The sequence below is a fragment of the Hoplias malabaricus genome, chromosome Y (genome assembly GCF_029633855.1).
Source record: "Hoplias malabaricus isolate fHopMal1 chromosome Y, fHopMal1.hap1, whole genome shotgun sequence".
Taxonomy (NCBI): Eukaryota; Metazoa; Chordata; class Actinopteri; order Characiformes; family Erythrinidae; genus Hoplias; species Hoplias malabaricus.
The window spans coordinates 27,072,924-27,092,923 of NC_089820.1; the positions used below are offsets into that span (position 1 = coordinate 27,072,924).

At 45.2% G+C, this 20,000-nt stretch overlaps 1 protein-coding gene across 7 annotated transcripts in view; it reads left to right on the forward strand.

The window, feature by feature from the left end:
* fbrsl1 (fibrosin-like 1) overlaps positions 1 to 20,000 on the forward strand; it is a 608,817-nt gene that overhangs the window by 564,997 nt on the left and 23,820 nt on the right. For all 7 annotated transcript variants that reach the window (XM_066656081.1, XM_066656086.1, XM_066656083.1 and 4 more), the window contains exons 7-9: positions 8,284 to 8,635; positions 11,864 to 12,108; positions 16,883 to 17,043. In XM_066656081.1, coding sequence (XP_066512178.1) covers positions 8,284 to 8,635; positions 11,864 to 12,108; positions 16,883 to 17,043 — 758 coding nt within the window. The remainder of the gene's footprint in view (positions 1 to 8,283; positions 8,636 to 11,863; positions 12,109 to 16,882; positions 17,044 to 20,000) is intronic.

A 20,000-nucleotide genomic window follows, 5' to 3' on the forward strand; every position in this document is an offset into this window, starting at 1 on the left:
AGAAAATCTTTGTGACTGGAGCCATCTGTCTAGGCTTTTCATCATTGTGTGTGTGTGTGTGTGTCTGTGTGTGAAAGAGAAACAGTAGTGCTGCTGTCCAGATGTTGAGGCCTGGAATGGGGTCAAAGGTCAAGGAGGTGTTGGTGTGACAGCTGTGGGGGAAACCATCCGTCATCACCGCGTACAAATACATTCGGCACGTGCTGAGGGGCAAGAGGAAGAAGGGAAGGAGGGAGGGAATGGGTAAAGAGAGAGAGAGAAAGAGAGAGAGAGAGACGGAGAGAGAGACACGTCTCAGTGCGCACTCCCAACACGTGGGCTGTCCCAATTCTTAGACAACTTAAATACGCTGCCTACTGAGAAACCTTAAATCGGCCGTGGTTTTTAGGCAGCATCGAGCCCTACCTCAACCACAAAGACAATCCCATGATGCACCGCACACACCACTCCCATCTATTTCTCTCTGCTCCCAGGACAAAGATAATAAAAATGAATTATATAGAAATTAATAACAGCCGCCTACGAAGTCACTGCCTACTCAGGGCTCTCAGTAGGTTTTGAGAGAGAGAGAGAGAGAGAGAGAGATGGATGGAGGGAGAGAGAGAGACAGAGAGAGAGAGATGGATGGAGGGAGAGAGATAGATGGAGAGAGAGAGAGAGAGAGAGAGAGAGAGAGAGACCGAGAGAGAGATGGGTGGAGGGAGAGAGAGACAGAGAGACAGTGAGAGAGATGAATGGAGGGAGGGAGGGAGAGAGAGAGACAGTGAGAGAGATGAATGGAGGGAGGGAGGGAGAGAGAGAGGGAGAGAGAGATGGATGGAGGGAGGGAGGGAGGGAGAGAGACAGAGAAAGAGATGGATGGAGGGAGGGAGGGAGGGAGGGAGAGACAGAGAGAGAGAGATGGATGGAGAGAGAGAGAGAGAGAGAGAGAGAGAGAGAGAGAGAGAGAGAGAGAGAGAGAGAGAAGCCCCTTTCACATGTGAACTCTAGAGAAACTCCAGAGTATTGGGTCTGGAGACGTCTCGGAGCAGTCCTTTCACACAGTGCACATCCCCAGATGGGACTTAGAACCCAAGATCTCAGCGCTAAGAGGCAAACGTGCTCACCACCAAGCCCCTGTGCCACCCGTCTTTACCTGGAGTCTTTACTCAGGCGCTAGGAGGATAAAGTCCTCTAAAGTTTGGGACGAACGTAGGGATAGAGATGTACTTGTTGTTAACTATGTGTTCACGTACGTGTCACGGTTGCCTCATGTGTCCTTTGTGAACGTCCTCAGAAAATAAATGCTACACATGCTCAAGGTGCAGTACACGCGTAAACAGTAGGTGGCAGTATAGGAGATCAGCAGCTTTACAATGGCTGGTCCTCAGGTCTGCCCTCTAGTGGAAGCCTACAGGTACAAACATAGAACAGAGGGTTGTCAACACCAACATGACCAAACAGCAAGAATCTCTCTACCTTCACGGGTGTTAGCGTTCACAAATACAGCTCCTCCAGGAAAACTCCGGGACATTTCAGGGTTACTTTGCAAGTGTGAAAGGGACTTTACGGAGAGAGAGAGAGAGAGAGAAACTCACACAGAGAGAGAGAGAGAGAGAGAGAGAGAGCGTAGTGCAAAAGAGAGTAGAGAGAGAGAGACACAGAGAGAGAGAGAGAGAGAGAGAGAGAGAGAGAGAGAGAGAGCATAGTGCAAAAGAGAGTAGAGAGAGAGAGATAGTGAACATAGAGAGACACATCAAGACTCTGGTGTTCACACTGTGATTTTTGTTGTGGTTTTACGTCTCATCTGAAAGAACAACTCTCTTTAATAATCAGGACATTGTCTCTGTCACTGCACCCACAGACCACAGGGACAGCGCCCCCTCCTGGCCCCACCTGAGCTCACTGATTGTGTAAGATTGAACCCCTGGGAGAGGACAGCAGCTCCAGGGCTGGTCCAGATGCTGACCGCAGTGCCTTGTCCTCCAGGCTTTGTTTCAGCGCGTGCTGGATGTATTCAAACACCTCTGGGGACAGATAATGGAGGAAGGTTCCAGAGAGACGTCTGGTTACCATTCACTCCAACACGCCTCCAGGGACCATCAGCCCCCTGCCCCCAGACGGGTTTGTGTGGTCCTCAGGGCTTCACTGCAGTAACATTCTACTCTTCTGGGAAGGGAATAGACCAGAGCTGATTTTCACTTGCCCTCGTCCACTTCCATTAACTGCTCAGAAGTGCGCAGCCCCTACGTCTCACAAGTGTCTACTGAGAGTACGAGGGCAGAAGGGGGGCAATAAGGAGCAGATTTTTCAGTTCAATTCAGTTCTCTCTGGTTTGTTTATGTTCATAGGATCGGTGTGTGTGAGTAAGAAGCCACTGTATCTTTTAAGGTGGAGCGGTGTGTGTGAGTAAGAAGCGACTGTATCTTTTAAGGTGGAGCGGTATGTGTGAGTAAGAAGCGACTGTATCTTTTAATGTGGAGCAGTGTGTGTGAGTAAGAAGCGACTGTATCTTTTAATGTGGAGCGATGTGTGTGAGTAAGAAGCGACTGTATCTTTTAATGTGGAGTGGTGTGTGAGTAAGAAGCAACTGTATCTTTTAATGTGGAGCGATGTGTGTGAGTAAGAAGCGACTGTATCTTTTAATGTGGAGTGGTGTGTGAGTAAGAAGCGACTGTATCTTTTAAGGTGGAGCGGTGTGTGTGAGTAAGAAGCGACTGTATCTTTTAAGGTGGAGCGGTGTGTGTGAGTAAGAAGCAACTGTATCTTTTAAGGTGGAGCAGTGTGTGTGAGTAAGAAGTGACTGTATCTTTTAAGATGAAGCGGTGTGTGTGAGTAAGAAGCCACTGTATCATTTAAGGTGGAGCGGTGTGTGAGAGTAAGAAGCTAATGTATCTTTTAATGTGGAGCGGTGTGTGCAACTGACCTCACTGATGACTATGTGAAGGCTGAACACCATCAGATCCTCACAGACATGTTCCTACACTAGTGTAAGGTCTTCTCAGGAGAGTAGAGGCTGTTCCTGTGGTGAAGAGGGACACACTCCTGATTAACGCCCCTCGGCTCAGTGGAGGGACGTCTGAGGGCGGTCAGAAACCCGTGGGCAGCAGTGGCACGTTTCCTCAGACCATGTTTTTAATGGACAGCTCTATTTCTGGGCCACAATTTTCAGTGGCGTGACACCGAGGAGATGTCTGGACATTTCCCCAGGATTTTTTTTAATGAGCAAGAAGCTGTGTGTGTGTGTGTGTGTGTGTGTGGGTTTGTGTATGTGTGTGTGTGTGTGTGTGTGGGAGGGGGGCTGTCTTCCAGCCTCCATTATGCTCCATTAGAATCATCATTAAGATCATCCTGGTACCCAGCGCGTCCCAACTGGCTGAAGACGGTTACCACGGCAACGTCAGCGCCCGCGACATTTGGAGAAGAGCAACCTGTCTCTCTCGCCGTCTCGCCTCTGGACAGGCGGCAGACGGGGGTTATCCTCCCGAGCATCTGTCTCCACACGTCTCTGAAAGCACAAGATGAGACGAGACGAGACCAGATTAGCTGCCCGCTAACTCCAACCTGGGAAATGGCAGCGCTAGTGTCAGATTAGAGTTAAAGGGCAGACGTCCAGCGCAGGTCTTATCAGCGCTCAGCAGTGACCCTGGCCTTATATACATACAGGGGCTGTTAGGATGCTGCGACAAAACCCCGGGACTACTTTTTTATTTATTAATTTTTTAACATTGTTTGCATCTGCTCTTTAACGGCATTCCGGATATACACAGTTTTAACCAACATCCTTAACATCCTTGTTTCTACACACACTGTCCACTCTCTCTGCTCCGCCATCCACACCGTCACTCTGTAGCTCTACACTTACACACGGTTGCTCTGTATACTTTACTACCCCCTCTCTCCCCGTTCTTCATTTCTCAGGACCCCCACAGAGCAGGTGTGATGTGGTGGTGGATCATTCTCAGCGCTGCAGTGACACTGACATGGTGGTGGTGTGTTAGTGTGTGTTGTGCTGGTGTAGAGTGGATCAGACACAGCAGTGCTTTAAACCCCTCAGTGTCTGGACTGAGAACAGTCCACCGACTAAAAACATCCAGCCGACAGCGTCCTGTGTCACTGATGAAGGACTAGAGGACGAGTGACACACTCTGTGGGTGTCCTGTGAGTGGGGGCCGTTGTGGTTTTGTAAAGACGTCTGTGTTTCTCCAGCTGTGTTTGTGCGGTGGGAGGTTATTAATGATTAATGATTAGTGATTGATTAATATTGCAGCAGTGTGGCTGTTACGGAGCTGACTGCAGTTTAATTGGCCCTGGAGTTAAACGGTCTGGACTTCAGCTTGAGTTATCATCACTGACTGGAGGCTTGAGCTGTGCAGCTTCTCTCTCTCTCTCTCTTTCTCTCTTTCTCTCTCTCTCTGTCTGTCTCTCTCTCTGTCTCTCTCTGTCTGTCTCTCTCATTCTCTTTCTCTTTCTCTCTCTGCCTCTCTCTCTCTTGCTCTCTCTCTTTCTTTCTCTCTGTCTCTCTCTCTTTCTCTGTCTCTCTTTCTTTCTCTCTCTCTCTCTTGCTCTCTCTCTCTATCTGTCTCTCTCTCTCTGTCTCTCTCTCTCTTTCTCTCTCTCTCTGTCTCTCTGTCTGTCTCTCTCTGTCTGTCTCTCTCTCTCTCTGTCTCTCTCTCTTTATCTCTCTCTTTCTCTCTCTCTCTTTCTCTCTCTTGTGCTCTCTCTCTTTCGTTCTCTTTCTCTCTCACACTCTCTTTCTCTTATTTCTTTTCTCCTTCATCTCACGTCCATTCTTCTCTCTTTCTTTCCTGATGCATCATGCTCAGGGTTGAGCTACAGCTGTGGGATTAGTGTAGACTCCTAAGGGATACACTCCCTGTATTTGTTTTGTTTGTTTGCTTGTTGTTATACTGTTTTACATTATATACTTTCATGGATTTTTTTTCCTTTATTACGTTATTTCATGTTGTTGTTGTAATATCAGGACTTTTAACGATGTTACGTTTAAATTTCCTAATAAATTGATCAATACAGAAGGTCCAGAATAATAAAATTTAAGACTTTTTGAGGATTTTGAGGTAATAATGAAATAAGCTATGGATGAAATGGCATTTTCAGGTTTCGTTTATAGTACTAAAATGGGTAATTGAGATTATTAGGTTTTGTTCATTGTATTGAAGTGAGAAAGTGAGATAATTATGTTTACAGTATTGAGGTGAGAAAGTGAGATAATAAGGTTTTGTTTACATTAGTGTAATGGGTGTTAATGTAAGTACAATCTAAGGTGTTTTTACGGTAATGAGAGTGTGTGGTGTTGTTATGGTAATGTCGGTGACCGGTGTTTTTATGGTAAAGTCAGTGAGCAGTGTTGTTACGTTAATGCCGGTGAGCAGTGTTGTTATGGTAATGTCGGTGAGCGGTGTTTTTATGGTAATGTCGGTGAGCGGTGTTTTTTATGGTAGTGTCAGTGAGCTGTGTTTTTATGGTAATGTCGGTGAGCGGTGTTTTTATGGTAATGCCGGTGAGCAGTGTTGTTATGGTAATGTCGGTGAGCGGTGTTTTTATGGTAGTGTCAGTGAGCGGTGTTTTTATGGTAATGTCGGTGAGCAGTGTTTTTATGGTAATGTTGGTGTCCAGTGTTGTTATGGTAATGTAATTGGTGTGCAGTGTTGTTATGGTAATGTCAGTGTGTGGTTTTGTTATGGTAATATCGATGTGCAGTGTTGTTATGGTAATGTAATTGGTGTGCAGTGTTGTTATGGTAATGTTGGTGTCCAGTGTTGTTATGGTAATGTAATTGTTGTGCAGTGTTGTTATGGTAATGTCGATGTGCAGTGTTGTTATGGTAATGTAATTGGTGTGCAGTTTTGTTATGGTAATATCGGTGTGCAGTGTTGTTATGGTAATGTCGGTGTGCAATTCTGTTATGGTAATGTCAGTTAGCGGTGTTTTTATGGTAATGTCAGTGAGCAGTGTTGCTATGGTAATGTCAGTGTGTGGTTTTGTTATGGTAATATCGATGTGCGGTGTTGTTATGGTAATGTAATTGGTGTGCAGTGTTGTTATGGTAATGTCAGTGTGCAGTGTTGTTATGGTAATGTCGGTGTGCAGTGTTGTTATGGTAATGTAATTGGTGTGCAGTGTTGTTATGGTAATGTCAGTGTGCAGTGTTGTTATGGTAATGTAATTGGTGTGCAGTGTTTTTATGCTAATGTCAGTGTGCAGTGTTGTTATGGTACTGTCAGTGTGCAGTGTTATGGTAATGTCGGTGTGCAGTGTTGTTATGGTAATGTCGGTGTACAGTGTTGTTATGGTAATGTCGGTGTGCAGTGTTGTTATGGTAATGTCAGTGTGCAGTGTTTTTATGGTAATGTCGGTGAGCAGTGTTGTTATGGTTATGTCGGTGTGCAGTGTTGTTATGGTAATGTCGGTGAGCAGTGTTGTTATGGTAATGTCGGTGTGCAGTGTTGTTATGGTAATGTCGGTGTGCAATGTTGTTATGGTAATGTCAGTGTGCAGTGTTGTTATGGTAATGTCGGTGTGCAGTGTTGTTATGTTAATGTAATTGGTGTGCAGTGTTGTCTGAGTCTGAGGTCTTACAGTTGTTTCAGTTTACAGTGTTGTTTGGTAATGACATTTTGTGATAGTTTTACTGTAATGAGAGCTTTGAGTGTAGAGTTACGGTAATTGCTGTCTGAAGTGGTTTTATTGTAATGGCAGGTTAATGTAGCATTATTGTAATGACAATTTACTGTGTTGTTACAGTTATTTTAGCTTGAGGTGATGCTATGATAATGAAAGTTTAATGAGGTGTTAAGGTGATGACAGTTTGACGTCCTGTTACAGTAAAGACAGTGTGAAGTGTTGTTGCAGTGATGACATGTTGCTTGTTTGGATGTTTCTGGAGGTTTTCAACCATATTTTTAATGATTACAGCAGAAAGGAGATGTAGTTTTGTGTGTGTTCCATTGCTGCCTGTCCATGTTTTATATTGAGACCTTTCTGTAATCAGAGTCACTTTCCTCCACTCACCGCTGTCTGTCTCCTCTAAGCTTCACTCGTCCGGATCAGAGCTCTTATATTTAACACTCAACCAGAAAGGAACAGAGGCCAGGGGTCTTCCAAAGAGAGAGAGAGAAAAAGTAAATAAAAAGGACTAAAATGATAAGGGAACTAAAGAGAGAACGAGAGAGAAGAGACAGAGGAGGGAGCGAGCGATGGAGAGAGAGGGGGCAGTATAAGGGCTGTGTGGCGTGTTTTGACTCGGCCCGTGATGGACTGGTCATTATTGGGTCGGCGGAGTGTAAATGGAGGAGAGGCAGAGCGTTGTTTAACTTTAATTAGCTCTGATTTATTCACTCTGACCGCAGCTCCCGCTGAAATGAGATCACCTGATTACAGTCCAGCAGCAGAGTGACCCCAACATCACACAGTCCCCAGGGGTGGGGTGAGAGAGAGAGAGAGAGAGAGAGAGATTAAGGAGTGAGATTAAGGAGTGATTGAAAGTGAAAGCAGAGAGTGGGGTTAGGAGAGAGCAAGTGTGGAACAAAGGAGAGAGGTAGATTAGAGGAAGATGAAGATGGAGGGAAAGGAGATTGTGACAGTCTTCCTTATGGAGCAGAATAAGAGGTTAGTGTTCTCCTCCGAGCGTGTTGAGTCTGATGAACAGAGGTTAGTGTTCTCCTCCGAGCGTGTTGAGTCTGATGAACAGAGGTTAGTGTTCTCCGAGCGTGTTGAGTCTGATGAACAGAGGTCAGTGTTCTCCTCCGAGCGTGTTGAGTCTGATGAACAGAGGTCAGTGTTCTCCTCCGAGCGTGTTGAGTCTGATGAACAGAGGTTAGCGTTCTCCTCCGAGCGTGTTGAGTCTGATGAACAGAGGTTAGTGTTCTCCTCCGAGCGTGTTGAGTCTGATGAACAGAGGTTAGTGTTCTCCTCTGAGCGTGTTGAGTCTGATGAACAGAGGTTAGCGTTCTCCTCCGAGCGTGTTGAGTCTGATGAACAGAGGTTAGCGTTCTCCTCCGAGCGTGTTGAGTCTGATGAACAGAGGTTAGCGTTCTCCTCCGAGCGTGTTGAGTCTGATGAACAGAGGTTAGTGTTCTCCTCCGAGCGTGTTGAGTCTGATGAACAGAGGTTAGTGTTCTCCTCCGAGCGTGTTGAATCTGATGAACAGAGGTTAGTGTTCTCCTCCGAGCGTGTTGAGTCTGATGAACAGATTCAGTAGTTTCATGTTCTTAACTAAACTAGAATTTTAACTAATGTCCCTCTAAAGTCTGACCTCTCTTTCCCTTCTTTTTTGTTTTCCAGGTGTGTTGACAAATGAGAGTGTGGAGTCTAGAACCTGTGGTTCTGCGAAAGTCTCAGGTCTCCAGCGCAGTCAGGAACAGAGCAGCGACGTTTCATTTTTTCCGGCTGTGCCAAGCCCCACACCCTGCACCACCCCCACGGGGTGCCCCGCCCCTTCTGCACCATCCCCACCAAAACACAGCCCCAAGCCCACACTGAGCATAAAAAAGGAGGTCACACCCTCAGACCCTTCTCCGCAGCTCCTGAGGATCCAATCGAATATTGCAGAGCTCAGAGCCCCGCCCCCAGGGCACCATAGTCAACCAATCATCAGCCATCATCACCCACTGCCTTACAGTCTCCACGACATTAGGTAAGTTCATCAATGAAATTTTTTGTAGGTTAACATTAATTGGGAATTTTCCATGATTAAAATATTCTGCCATGATTATTTTACTGAAATACTGACTCACACCAGCTACAGCCGTTTACTCCTACATACAGTTACAGCCCCAAAATCATGACACACACCAGCTACAACAGTTTACTCCTACATACAGTTACAGCACCGGAAAACTGACACACACCAGCTACAGCCATTTATTGCTACATACAGTTACAGCACCGAAATAATGACACACACTAGCTACAGCTGTTTACTCCTACGTACAGTTACAGCACCGAAATACTGACACACACCAGCTACAGCCATTTACTCCTACATACAGTTACAGCACCGAAATACTGACACACACTAGCTACAGCTGTTTACTCCTACGTACAGTTACAGCACCGAAATACTGACACACACCAGCTACAACCGTTTACTCCTACATACAATTACAGCACTGAAATACTGACATACACCAGCTACAGCTGTTCACTCCTACATACAGTTACAGCACCGAAATACTGACACACACCAGCTACAACCGTTTACTCCTACATACAGTTACAGCACCGAAATACTGACACACACCAGCTACAGCCGTTTACTCCTACATACAGTTACAGCACCGAAATACTGACACACACCAGCTACAGCCGTTTACTCCTACATACAGTTACAGCACCGAAATACTGACACACACCAGCTACAGCCGTTTACTCCTACATACAGTTACAGCACCGGAAAACTGACACACACCAGCTACAGCCATTTATTGCTACATACAGTTACAGCACCGAAATAATGACACACACTAGCTACAGCTGTTTACTCCTACGTACAGTTACAGCACCGAAATACTGACACACACCAGCTACAGCCATTTACTCCTACATACAGTTACAGCACCGAAATACTGACACACACTAGCTACAGCTGTTTACTCCTACGTACAGTTACAGCACCGAAATACTGACACACACCAGCTACAACCGTTTACTCCTACATACAATTACAGCACTGAAATACTGACATACACCAGCTACAGCTGTTCACTCCTACATACAGTTACAGCACCGAAATACTGACACACACCAGCTACAACCGTTTACTCCTACATACAGTTACAGCACCGAAATACTGACACACACCAGCTACAGCCGTTTACTCCTACATACAGTTACAGCACCGAAATACTGACACACACCAGCTACAGCCGTTTACTCCTACATACAGTTACAGCACCGAAATACTGACACACACCAGCTACAGCCGTTTACTCCTACATACAGTTACAGCACTGAAATATTGACACACACCAGCTACAGCCGTTTACTCCTACATACAGTTACAGCACCGAAATACTGACACGCATCAGCTACAGCTGTTTACTCCTACATACAGTTACAGCACCGAAATACTGACACACACCAGCTACAGCCGTTTACTCCTACATACAGTTACACACTGAAATACTGACACACACCAGCTACAGCCGTTCACTCCTACATACAGTTACAGCACTGAAATACTGACTCACACCAGCTACAGCCGTTTACTCCTACATACAGTTACAGCACTGAAATACTGACTCACACCAGCTACAGCCGTTCACTCCTACATACAGTTACAGCACTGAAATAGTGACTCACACCAGCTACAGCCGTTTACTCCTACATACAGTTACAGCACTGAAATACTGACTCACACCAGCTACAGCCGTTTACTCCTACATACAGTTACAGCACCGAAATACTGACACACACCAGCTACAGCCGTTTACTCCTACATACAGTTACAGCACTGAAATACTGACTCACACCAGCTACAGCCGTTTACTCCTACATACAGTTAAAGCACCGAAATACTGACACACACCAGCTACAGCCGTTTACTCCTACATATAGTTACAGCACTGAAATATTGACACACACCAGCTACAGCCGTTTACTCCTACATACAGTTACAGCACCGAAATACTGACACGCATCAGCTACAGCTGTTTACTTCTACATACAGTTACAGCACCGAAATACTGACACACACCAGCTACAGCTGTTTACTCCTACATACAGTTACACACTGAAATATTGACACATACCAGCTACAGCCGTTTACTGCTACATACAGTTACAGCACCGAAATACTGACACACACCAGCTACAGCCGTTTACTCCTACATACAGTTACAGCACCGAAATACTGACACACACCAGCTACAGCCGTTTACTCCTACATACAGTTACACACTGAAATACTGACACACACCAGCTACAGCCGTTTACTGCTACATACAGTTACAGCACCGAAATACTGACACACACCAACTACAGCCGTTTACTCCTACATACAGTTACAGCACTGAAATATTGACACACACCAGCTACAGCCGTTTACTCCTACATACAGTTACAGCACCGAAATACTGACACGCATCAGCTACAGCTGTTTACTCCTACATACAGTTACAGCACCGAAATACTGACACACACCAGCTACAGCCGTTTACTCCTACATACAGTTACATCACCGAAATACTGACACACACCAGCTACAGCCGTTTACTCCTACATACAGTTACACACTGAAATATTGACACACACCAGCTACAGCCGATTACTGCTACATACAGTTACAGCACAGAAATATTGACACACACTGGCTACAGCCATTTACTGCTACATACAGTTACAGCACCGAAATACTGACACACACTAGCTATAGCTGTTTACTCCTACATACAGTTACAGCACCGAAATACTGACACACACCAGCTACAGATGTTCACTCCTACATACAGTTACAGCACCGAAATACTGACACACACCAGCTACAGCCACTTATTCCTACAGGAGTTAACATCGTTAACATGTTATCTTTTACACCCCACTATTGTTGTTGTGTTTATTATTTTGTATTCATACTAATAAATTTAGGGAAGAATTAGTGAATGTACACTCTTGTACAAATTTCAAAATAAAATGGGACACTCTGGAGCAGCTACACATGAGCCTAAGTTCATTGTACTCAATGCCAAAAGCATATTAGAGGGGTATACATTTCCCTGGAAGAGTGGAACTGTGTTCGTGTACTAGTGGAGTTCAACATTGGCTTAATGCTAAAGCAGTAGAACAATATGGCCTTGGATGTCTGGCTTAATGACCTCTGCCTGTGTTTAATTATTTGTCTTTTCTTCTTCTCATTCTTCCACAGCAGCCCCTCTTCCCTGCCCCCCAAACACCACCTCCCCCCCTCCCCCCACCATCTCTCTCTTCCCACCCCTGCCCCTCCCCCTCCCCTCCCTCTCTCCATCCCTTCCCCTCCGTATTCCCTCCGTACTTCCTCTCATTTCCCTCGTCACTCGGCCATGTTCGCCTCCCCTGCCGCCCTGGCTCCGCCCACTCTGCCCCCCAACAGCATCGTGGTGCCCGGGCACGCAGCCAGCGGACCTTACGCAGGTAACCCAGCTGACCACAGTGCTTACACATGTCCACACCTGACCTTACCTATCCACACCTGCACACAGCTCTCCACTCCTGCCTTTGCCTGTACACACCTCTACACACCTCACTGCACTGCTTACACATGTCCACACCTGACCCTACCTATCCACATCTGCACACACCTCTCCACTCCTGCCTTAGCCTGTATACACCTGTCCACACCCCACCACAGTGCTTGCACATGTCCACACCTGAACATACCTGCCCATATGTGCACACACATTTTTACACCTGTGTACACTTACCACACCTTAACACACATGCCCACAACGGACCACAACTTATTACACCTGTCTGCACTTAACACACCTGCCCAAACATGCCCACACCTGCCCAAACATGTCAACACCTTATTACTCCTCTCCACACCTGTCTATGTCTTATTACACCTATCTGCACTTAATACACCTGCCCAAACATGCCAACACCTTATTACTCCTCTCCACACCTGTCTATGTCTTATTACACATATCTGCACTTAACACACCTGCCCAAACATACCCACACCTGCCCAAACATGTCAACACCTTATTACTCCTCTCCACACCTGTCTATGTCTTATTACACCTGTGTACACTTAACACACCTGCCCAAACATGCCCACACCTGCCCAAACATGTCAACACCTTATTATACCTCTCCACACCTGTCTATGTCTTATTACACCTGGGTACACTTAACCCACCTGCCCAAACATGTCAAAACCTTATTACTCCTCTCCACACCTGTCTATGTCTTATTACACCTGGGTACACTTAACCCACCTGCCCAAACATGTCAAAACCTTATTACTCCTCTCCACACCTGTCTATGTCTTATTACACCTGTCTGCACTTAACCCACCTGCCCAAACATGTCCACACCTGCCCAAACATGTCAACACCTTATTACTCCTCTCCACACCTGTCTATATCTTATTACACCTGTGTGCACTTAACCCACCTGCCCAAACATGTCCACACCTGCCCAAACATGTCAACACCTTATTACTCCTCTCCACACCTGTCTATGTCTTATTACACCTGTCTGCACTTAACCCACCTGCCCAAACATGTCCACACCTGCCCAAACATGTCAACACCTTATTACTCCTCTCCACACCTGTCTATACCTTATTACACCTGTGTGCACTTAACCCACCTGCCCAAACATGTCCACACCTGCCCAAACATGTCAACACCTTATTATTCCTCTCCACACCTGTCTATGTCTTATTACACCTGTCTGCACTTAACACGCCTGTCCAAACATGTCAACACCTTATTACTCCTTTCCACACCTGTCTATGTCTTATTACACCTGTGTACACTTAACCCACCTGCCCAAACACGCGCACACCTGCCCAAACATGTCCAAACCTTATTACACCTGTCTGCATTTAGCACACCTGTCCAAACATACCCACACCTTTCCAAAACATGTCTGCACCTCATTACTCCTCTCCACACCTGTCTATACCTTATTACACCTGTGTACACTTAACCCACCTAACCAAACACGCCCACACCTGCCCAAACATGTCCAAACCTTATTACACCTGTCTGCATTTAGCACACCTGTCCAAACATGTCTACACCTTATTACTCCTCTCCACACCTGTCTATGTATTATTACACCTGTCTGCACTTAACACACCTGCCCAAACATGTCAACACCTTATTACACCTCTCCACACATTTCTGTATCTTATTACACCTGTCTACACATAACACACCTTTCCATACCTACCCACAGCTGTATAAACATGCCCACACCACACTACACCTGTCCATATATGTTGGTGTTGTTCCATTTAAGCTCCATCCAGAAATGTGTTTCTTGTACCTACTCTTGTGATTTGGGCTGAGCCCAGAACACTGTTAAAATCCTTTCACACCAATGACACTGTGGTATGTTGATAACTGGACTAAGTAGAACCCGTGTGGAGCAGGTAGAACCCAAATGTTCACCCTCGTTTCTCTTTAGTGTGAATGGTTTCTAACAGTGTTCTATAAAGTGTATTCCATCTCCAAACCATAGCTGTACCAACACATCTGTGGGCACAGCATAGAGATGGGAATTTGGGTTTTCAGATTGGCTGCGTGATATAGAGAAAATATAATTTGTAGTCCTGAAGTGGGCACCATGCCCATATAAGGTGTTGTGGGTGTGTCTGGTTGCCATATAAGGAGTTGTGGGTTTGGCCAGATTTTTTTGTGACAGACATGAATCTGGTGTTTCAAAATAACTCCAACTTGTCTTGTAGGGAAACAAATAAGGAGCTTCATATTGAATCGATAATGCTACATGCTATAAGCTAACACTGTACCGAAATACCAACTCATTAAGGAATTCTATTTCAGTAATGCTACAAGCTAACATTGTTCTGAATCGCCAGCTCATTACGGCTCCTCATGCCAATTAAGCTACATGCTACACGCTAACACTGCTTTTGTATCATTAGCTCATTAAGGCGTTCCATTTCTATAATGCCGCATGCTACAAGCTAACATTGCTCTGAATCACCAGGTCATTATTGAGCACCATTTCAATAATGCTGCATGCTACAAGCTAACACTGCTTTGCATCATCAGCTCATTATGGAACTCCATTTCAATAATGCTACATGCTACAAGTTAACATCATTCAGAATCGCCAGCTCATTAAGGCTCTTCATATTAATAATGCTACATGCTACAAACTAACATTGCTTTGTGTCATCACCTCATTATGGAGCTCCATTTCAGTAATGCTACATGCTACAAGCTAACATTGCTCTGAATCACTAGTTCATTATGGAGCTCCATTTCAATAATGCTACATGTTACAAGCTAACACTGCTTTGAATCACCAGCTCATTATGGAGCGCCATTTCAATAATGCTACATGCTACAAGCTAACATTGCTCTGAATCACCAGCTCATTATTGAGCTCCATTTCAATAATACTACATGCTACAAGCTAACATTGCTCTGAATCACCAGCTCATTATTGAGCTCCATTTCAATAATACTACATGCTACAAGCTAACATTGCTCTGAATCACCAGCTCATTATTGAGCTCCGTTTCAATAATGCTACATGCTAACACTGTACTGAAGAGTTCTGTATGTGTATTGCTAGGTGGGGATATCACTGCATTCAATTCACTTTATTCATTTATTTGTTTATTTATTTATTTAAATGTTTGTATTTAGAGTGCAGCACTGAAATAAACGGATATTAATGATGGGTATATATTTCTTATACTCAGCTCCTCTCCCTTCTTGATAAAGGGATGTGCTTCCGTTGTTCATATTAGCATTTTTGAGCCCTCGGCTCTGTAGATCTAATGGAAAACTGTTAGCATTTTAGCCTCCAGTGCATTTCTCTGCTTTTGTGACAGAATCTGAGTGAGTTATTCATACAGAGATCATATACAAGCTTCAGTGATAGTCTTATTTCACTCGTGATGTGTTTGAGCGAAACTACAGTCACAAGCCACAAGACTCTTTTTTCCCTCCCTGCTCTCTAAAAGTGGAACAGATTTCTGGAGGATAAGGTTTTATTGTGACTTTCTGCTCAAATTATTTCTCAGATTTGGCTTTGAATAGTTGAATAAAATATTTTTTTGAAAATGTGCAATGATTGCTGATGTTTCCACAGAATCTCAAATGCATCTCTACACCCTACACCCTATGTAGGGCACAGTGTAGGTCATAAAGTAACATGATCTGCGCTCACGTAATGTGCTGTATGTCTGATCTGTTATTCAGCTGTAACCTTGCTGTCTCCTTTTCAAACTGGTGCAGTATCTGGGTGTAGGAGTCTTAGTTTTATAATCTGTGTTGTGCACTATGTAGGGAGAATGGAGCCCAAGCCTCAATGACACGGAGGGAACAGGGAGGGCTCTGTTTATAAATGTGAGGTAGATAAATTGGGAAGGGTTTTTCTCTTATATTTCTGTAATCCTAGTGACTAAACGAACACTAAAGTTTTGAAAGACACAGTAAAACGATGTAAACATTGTGTTTGTTTGTGACTAACGAGTAAATGCTCAAAATGGCGGCACAGTGATGTCACAAGAAACACCAGGACAGACACTAGCTCAGACTCACAACTCCTTTTATGGGCAATGCATCCACTGCAGGGTGATGGACAGCTCCAGGGGGAGTGGTGCATGCTGGGAATAGTGAAAAAATAATAATAATATTTTAAAGAGTGTTCTTTGGTGCAGAACCTTTCCCTGATGTGAAAATGAATAGGTTCTAAGTCTCATTTATACATCAAAGGTTCATTAAGGAACCACAGGTTCAGAGGAACCCCTTTGATTCCTCTTCAGTTCCAGTGTAAGAACCTTAATTTGACTCAAAACACAGGGAAAGAACCTCTCACAGTCATCTCATGTAGAGTGAAGACTCCTTGAATGGTTCTCAAGGGAGCCAAAGGGGGTTCTCTTTGGAACTTTGGTTCCTTTAATTGGTAAAGAACCTTCACATTATGTGATGTTTGTTAAAATGGTTCTTTATTCATGAGGAAGCCATTGTGGTTGTTTTAAGGCACTACTTCTGGAAGGTTCTAAAAGAACCCTCTTTGGTTCCATTAAAGAGGGAGCTTTACCTGGTGAGAGGTGTTTAGAGGTGGAACCCTTGTGGTTCTAGTGTTAGGAAGTGTGTGTGCATGTGTGTGTGTGTGTGTGTGTGTGTGTGTGTAGGGAGGAGGTTGTGTGTGTTTTCTGCTGAGGTGACTCTCGGTTCTCTCTGTTCTTCAGATACCAGCCTGTTGATATCATTCAACCAACCAATCATGTATTGCCAGCCTCATTCGGGGATTCTGATTGGCACATTGTCACAGGCAACTCTCTTACCGCCACCAATGAGTCCTCACGTAGAAAACCCTCACAACCTCAGCTGGAGAAACAGAGAAGGCCAGGTGACTATTCTCTTTCTCTTCTCTTCCGCCGAGCGCCGACTCACCGGACACACCTCCTTCCCTCCCTCCCTCCCTCCCTCTCTCTCTTTCTTTATCTCTTCCTCCTCTCTGTCTCCCTCTCTCTCTCTCTCTCTCTCTCTCTCTTTCTGCTTTGATTTTCCTTTCCCTTCTCTTCTTTTATTTCCTCTTTTTGTTTTGTTATTGTTTCATCTGTTTGTGTTTCCTCTTTTTTTGTGGTTGTTTTTGTTTACTCTTTTTGTTTTTGTCTTTTGGAGTTCACTTTTCTTTGTTTGTTTTTGCCTCTACTTTCTTTCCTGTTTTGTTTTTGTTTCTTCTTATTTTTCCCTTCCTTTGTATTTCCACCCTTGCTTTCGTTTCCCCTTCGCTTTGTTCCCCGCCCCCCCCCGACTGTCCTGTGTTTCAGATCCTGATCTCCTGCGTCAGGAGCTGAACAGTCGGTTCTTGGTGCAGAGTTCTGAGCGCGGCTCTCAGGGCCCGGGCCCCAGGTTGGGGGCCGGTTCTCCGCTGCCCGGTTCTCCGCTGGCCCCCATGGCACTCCTGAGGGCTGAGGTTCATCAACACCAGCACATGCACCAGCACCAGCACACGCACCAGCACACCTTCAGCCCCTTCACCTCCTCCATCATCGGGCCCTCGGCTCCGCCCAGAAATGTGAGGATAAGTAACGACGACTTCGACCGGGTCCGATCCGATCCGCCTCAAGTAAACAGACATTACTCAGAAAAGGGACGGTGTCTGAGTCCGTACGGGTGACGTTAGACACCGCTGCCAGGACCAGTACCAGGAAGTGATGATAATCTCACATTCTTACCCACAATCCCCTGCCCTCCGAAGTGCCTCTTTATCATGGAAACCCAGTACCGGCTCATGACAACACTAGCAAGCGTTAAATTTGTTTAAACGTTAAAGACGTTCAACAGCAGTGCTCAGAAATGGGCCGATATACTCATACACTCACTGTCCAATTAAAAACATGTATCTCCCAAAAGCCTGTTAATCTAAAACCCTGTGTATAAAGCTCTGAGTGTGTGTCCTCTCCGTGTGCTGCTCTGCAGTCGGTTTGCTCTGGAAACCGCTCTAATGTGTTTTTGCTGTTACAGTTACATTACTTAAGGTGGAACTGACTCTAAATTCAGGAGAGCGCTAACTGCATGAAAGTAAACACAGAGGGAAAGTGCTACAAAACTAAACACATGAGTTTCTGTGGGAATTCAAACAGTGAATAAACACTTACAATTTACACTTCAGCTGCGTACAAACAACAGTCGATTTTCTTTCCCTCAGAAACACCTTAAAAGATGCGGAGCTGCTGAATGTAAACACACCAGAGAGAACGGTGTTTCTCCAGTCGTAGACATTCCCTTTATTTTTCAGCAGAAGTCAATGTAAAAAAATATTGTAGTGTTTCTATTGGTCATTCATCATGAGTTTTACACACAGTGTGAAGTGTTCAGATGATGCAGTAACTGAACATACACACACACACACACACACGAGATACAGGTTTTTAATTGGACGGAGATGATTAACAAAATGTTACATATAATGCGTAAGTAAACAAACATTACTCTGTGAAAGAATCAGAGCCCAGTCAGCAGGGGGCAGTGTGGGTCCTCTGAGGCTGTAAACATATCACTGACTCTGATTGGTTCTGTGACAGAGCTGATGACATGTGATCCAGATTTAGCCCCGCCCACTAAAAATCCAGCAAAACTAACCGAACGCTCTGAAGGATCATTAGGTAAATGTTTTTTTTTTTTTTTTATTGTTACTCCCCTTAGTATAATTAATTTTTACAGATACATAGTGCAGTATCTGCAGTACTGAGCAAGGAGGAGCAACAACAGAGGCTCTGTTCTCACTGTGACAAATACTTAAAAATACTACATCGTGTTACTTTAAATGATTGAGTCTTTAAGGAAACCCCAAAAACCCCAACAGCATAAAGAGCTGTGCGAGACCCTCGGAGCCCTCGGCACGTGCCCCAGCGCCCCCCACCCTCCTCACTCTGAGGGAGGGGTCATTTCCCCCGAGCTGTAACGGAAGCAATTAGATCTTATCAAAAAGAGCCGCTATGACATCATGGCTTTGATCTGCGCTGAGCTCAGTGTTTTGTAACCACAGGAATCAAAGCAGTCTCACAGGCCCTCGCCCTGGGACCCCCCGAGACCCTCATCCTCCATACTCTCCACCACGCTGCAACAGGAGAGGCCCTGCTCTTCTGCCACGGCTGTGCACTAGACGCTGGAACATTGCTGTGAGGGTCTGATGGCATTCAGCCATCACCTAATCATCACAAGCACCACTCCAACTCGTCCCAGAGGAACCCATCAGGCCAGAGAGGGAGAGAGAGAGAGAGAGAGAGAGGGAGGGAGAGATAGGGAGAAAGAGAGGGAGAGATAGGGAGGGAGAGAGAGAGAGAGAGAGAGAAAGGCAGGGGGAGGAGAGGGAGAGAGAAAAAAGGGAGCTGAAAGAAAGAAGGAGAGTGGAGAGGGAGGAGAGGGGGAAGGGGAAAAGTGAGGTAGAAGGATTGAGAAAGAGAAGAGGAGGGAAAATAGAAGAGAGGGGGAGAGAAAGAAAGAAAAAGAGGTAGAGGGGAGAAGAAGAGGGACTGAGGGAGAAACAGGGATGTAGAGAAAGAAGAGGGAGAGAGAATGGAAAAAGAGAAAGTGACGGAGAGAAAGCACGAAGGGAGAGAACAGAGGAGGAACGGAAAGATGGAGAGTGAAAAGAGGAGGAAGGAGAGTCTGAATGTTGTTTAATTGTTTATGAACTGATTTAAATGATCTTTGATTTTGTTGTTTTTCTGCAGCTGTTTCTCCTCGTAATCCCTCTGTTCTTCCCCTCGTCTTCACTGCTCTTCATTTTACACTCGTTTACCTTTTAGTCTCTCCTTCTTCCCAGCTGTCGCTCCACAGCCTCCGGCTAACAGCTAA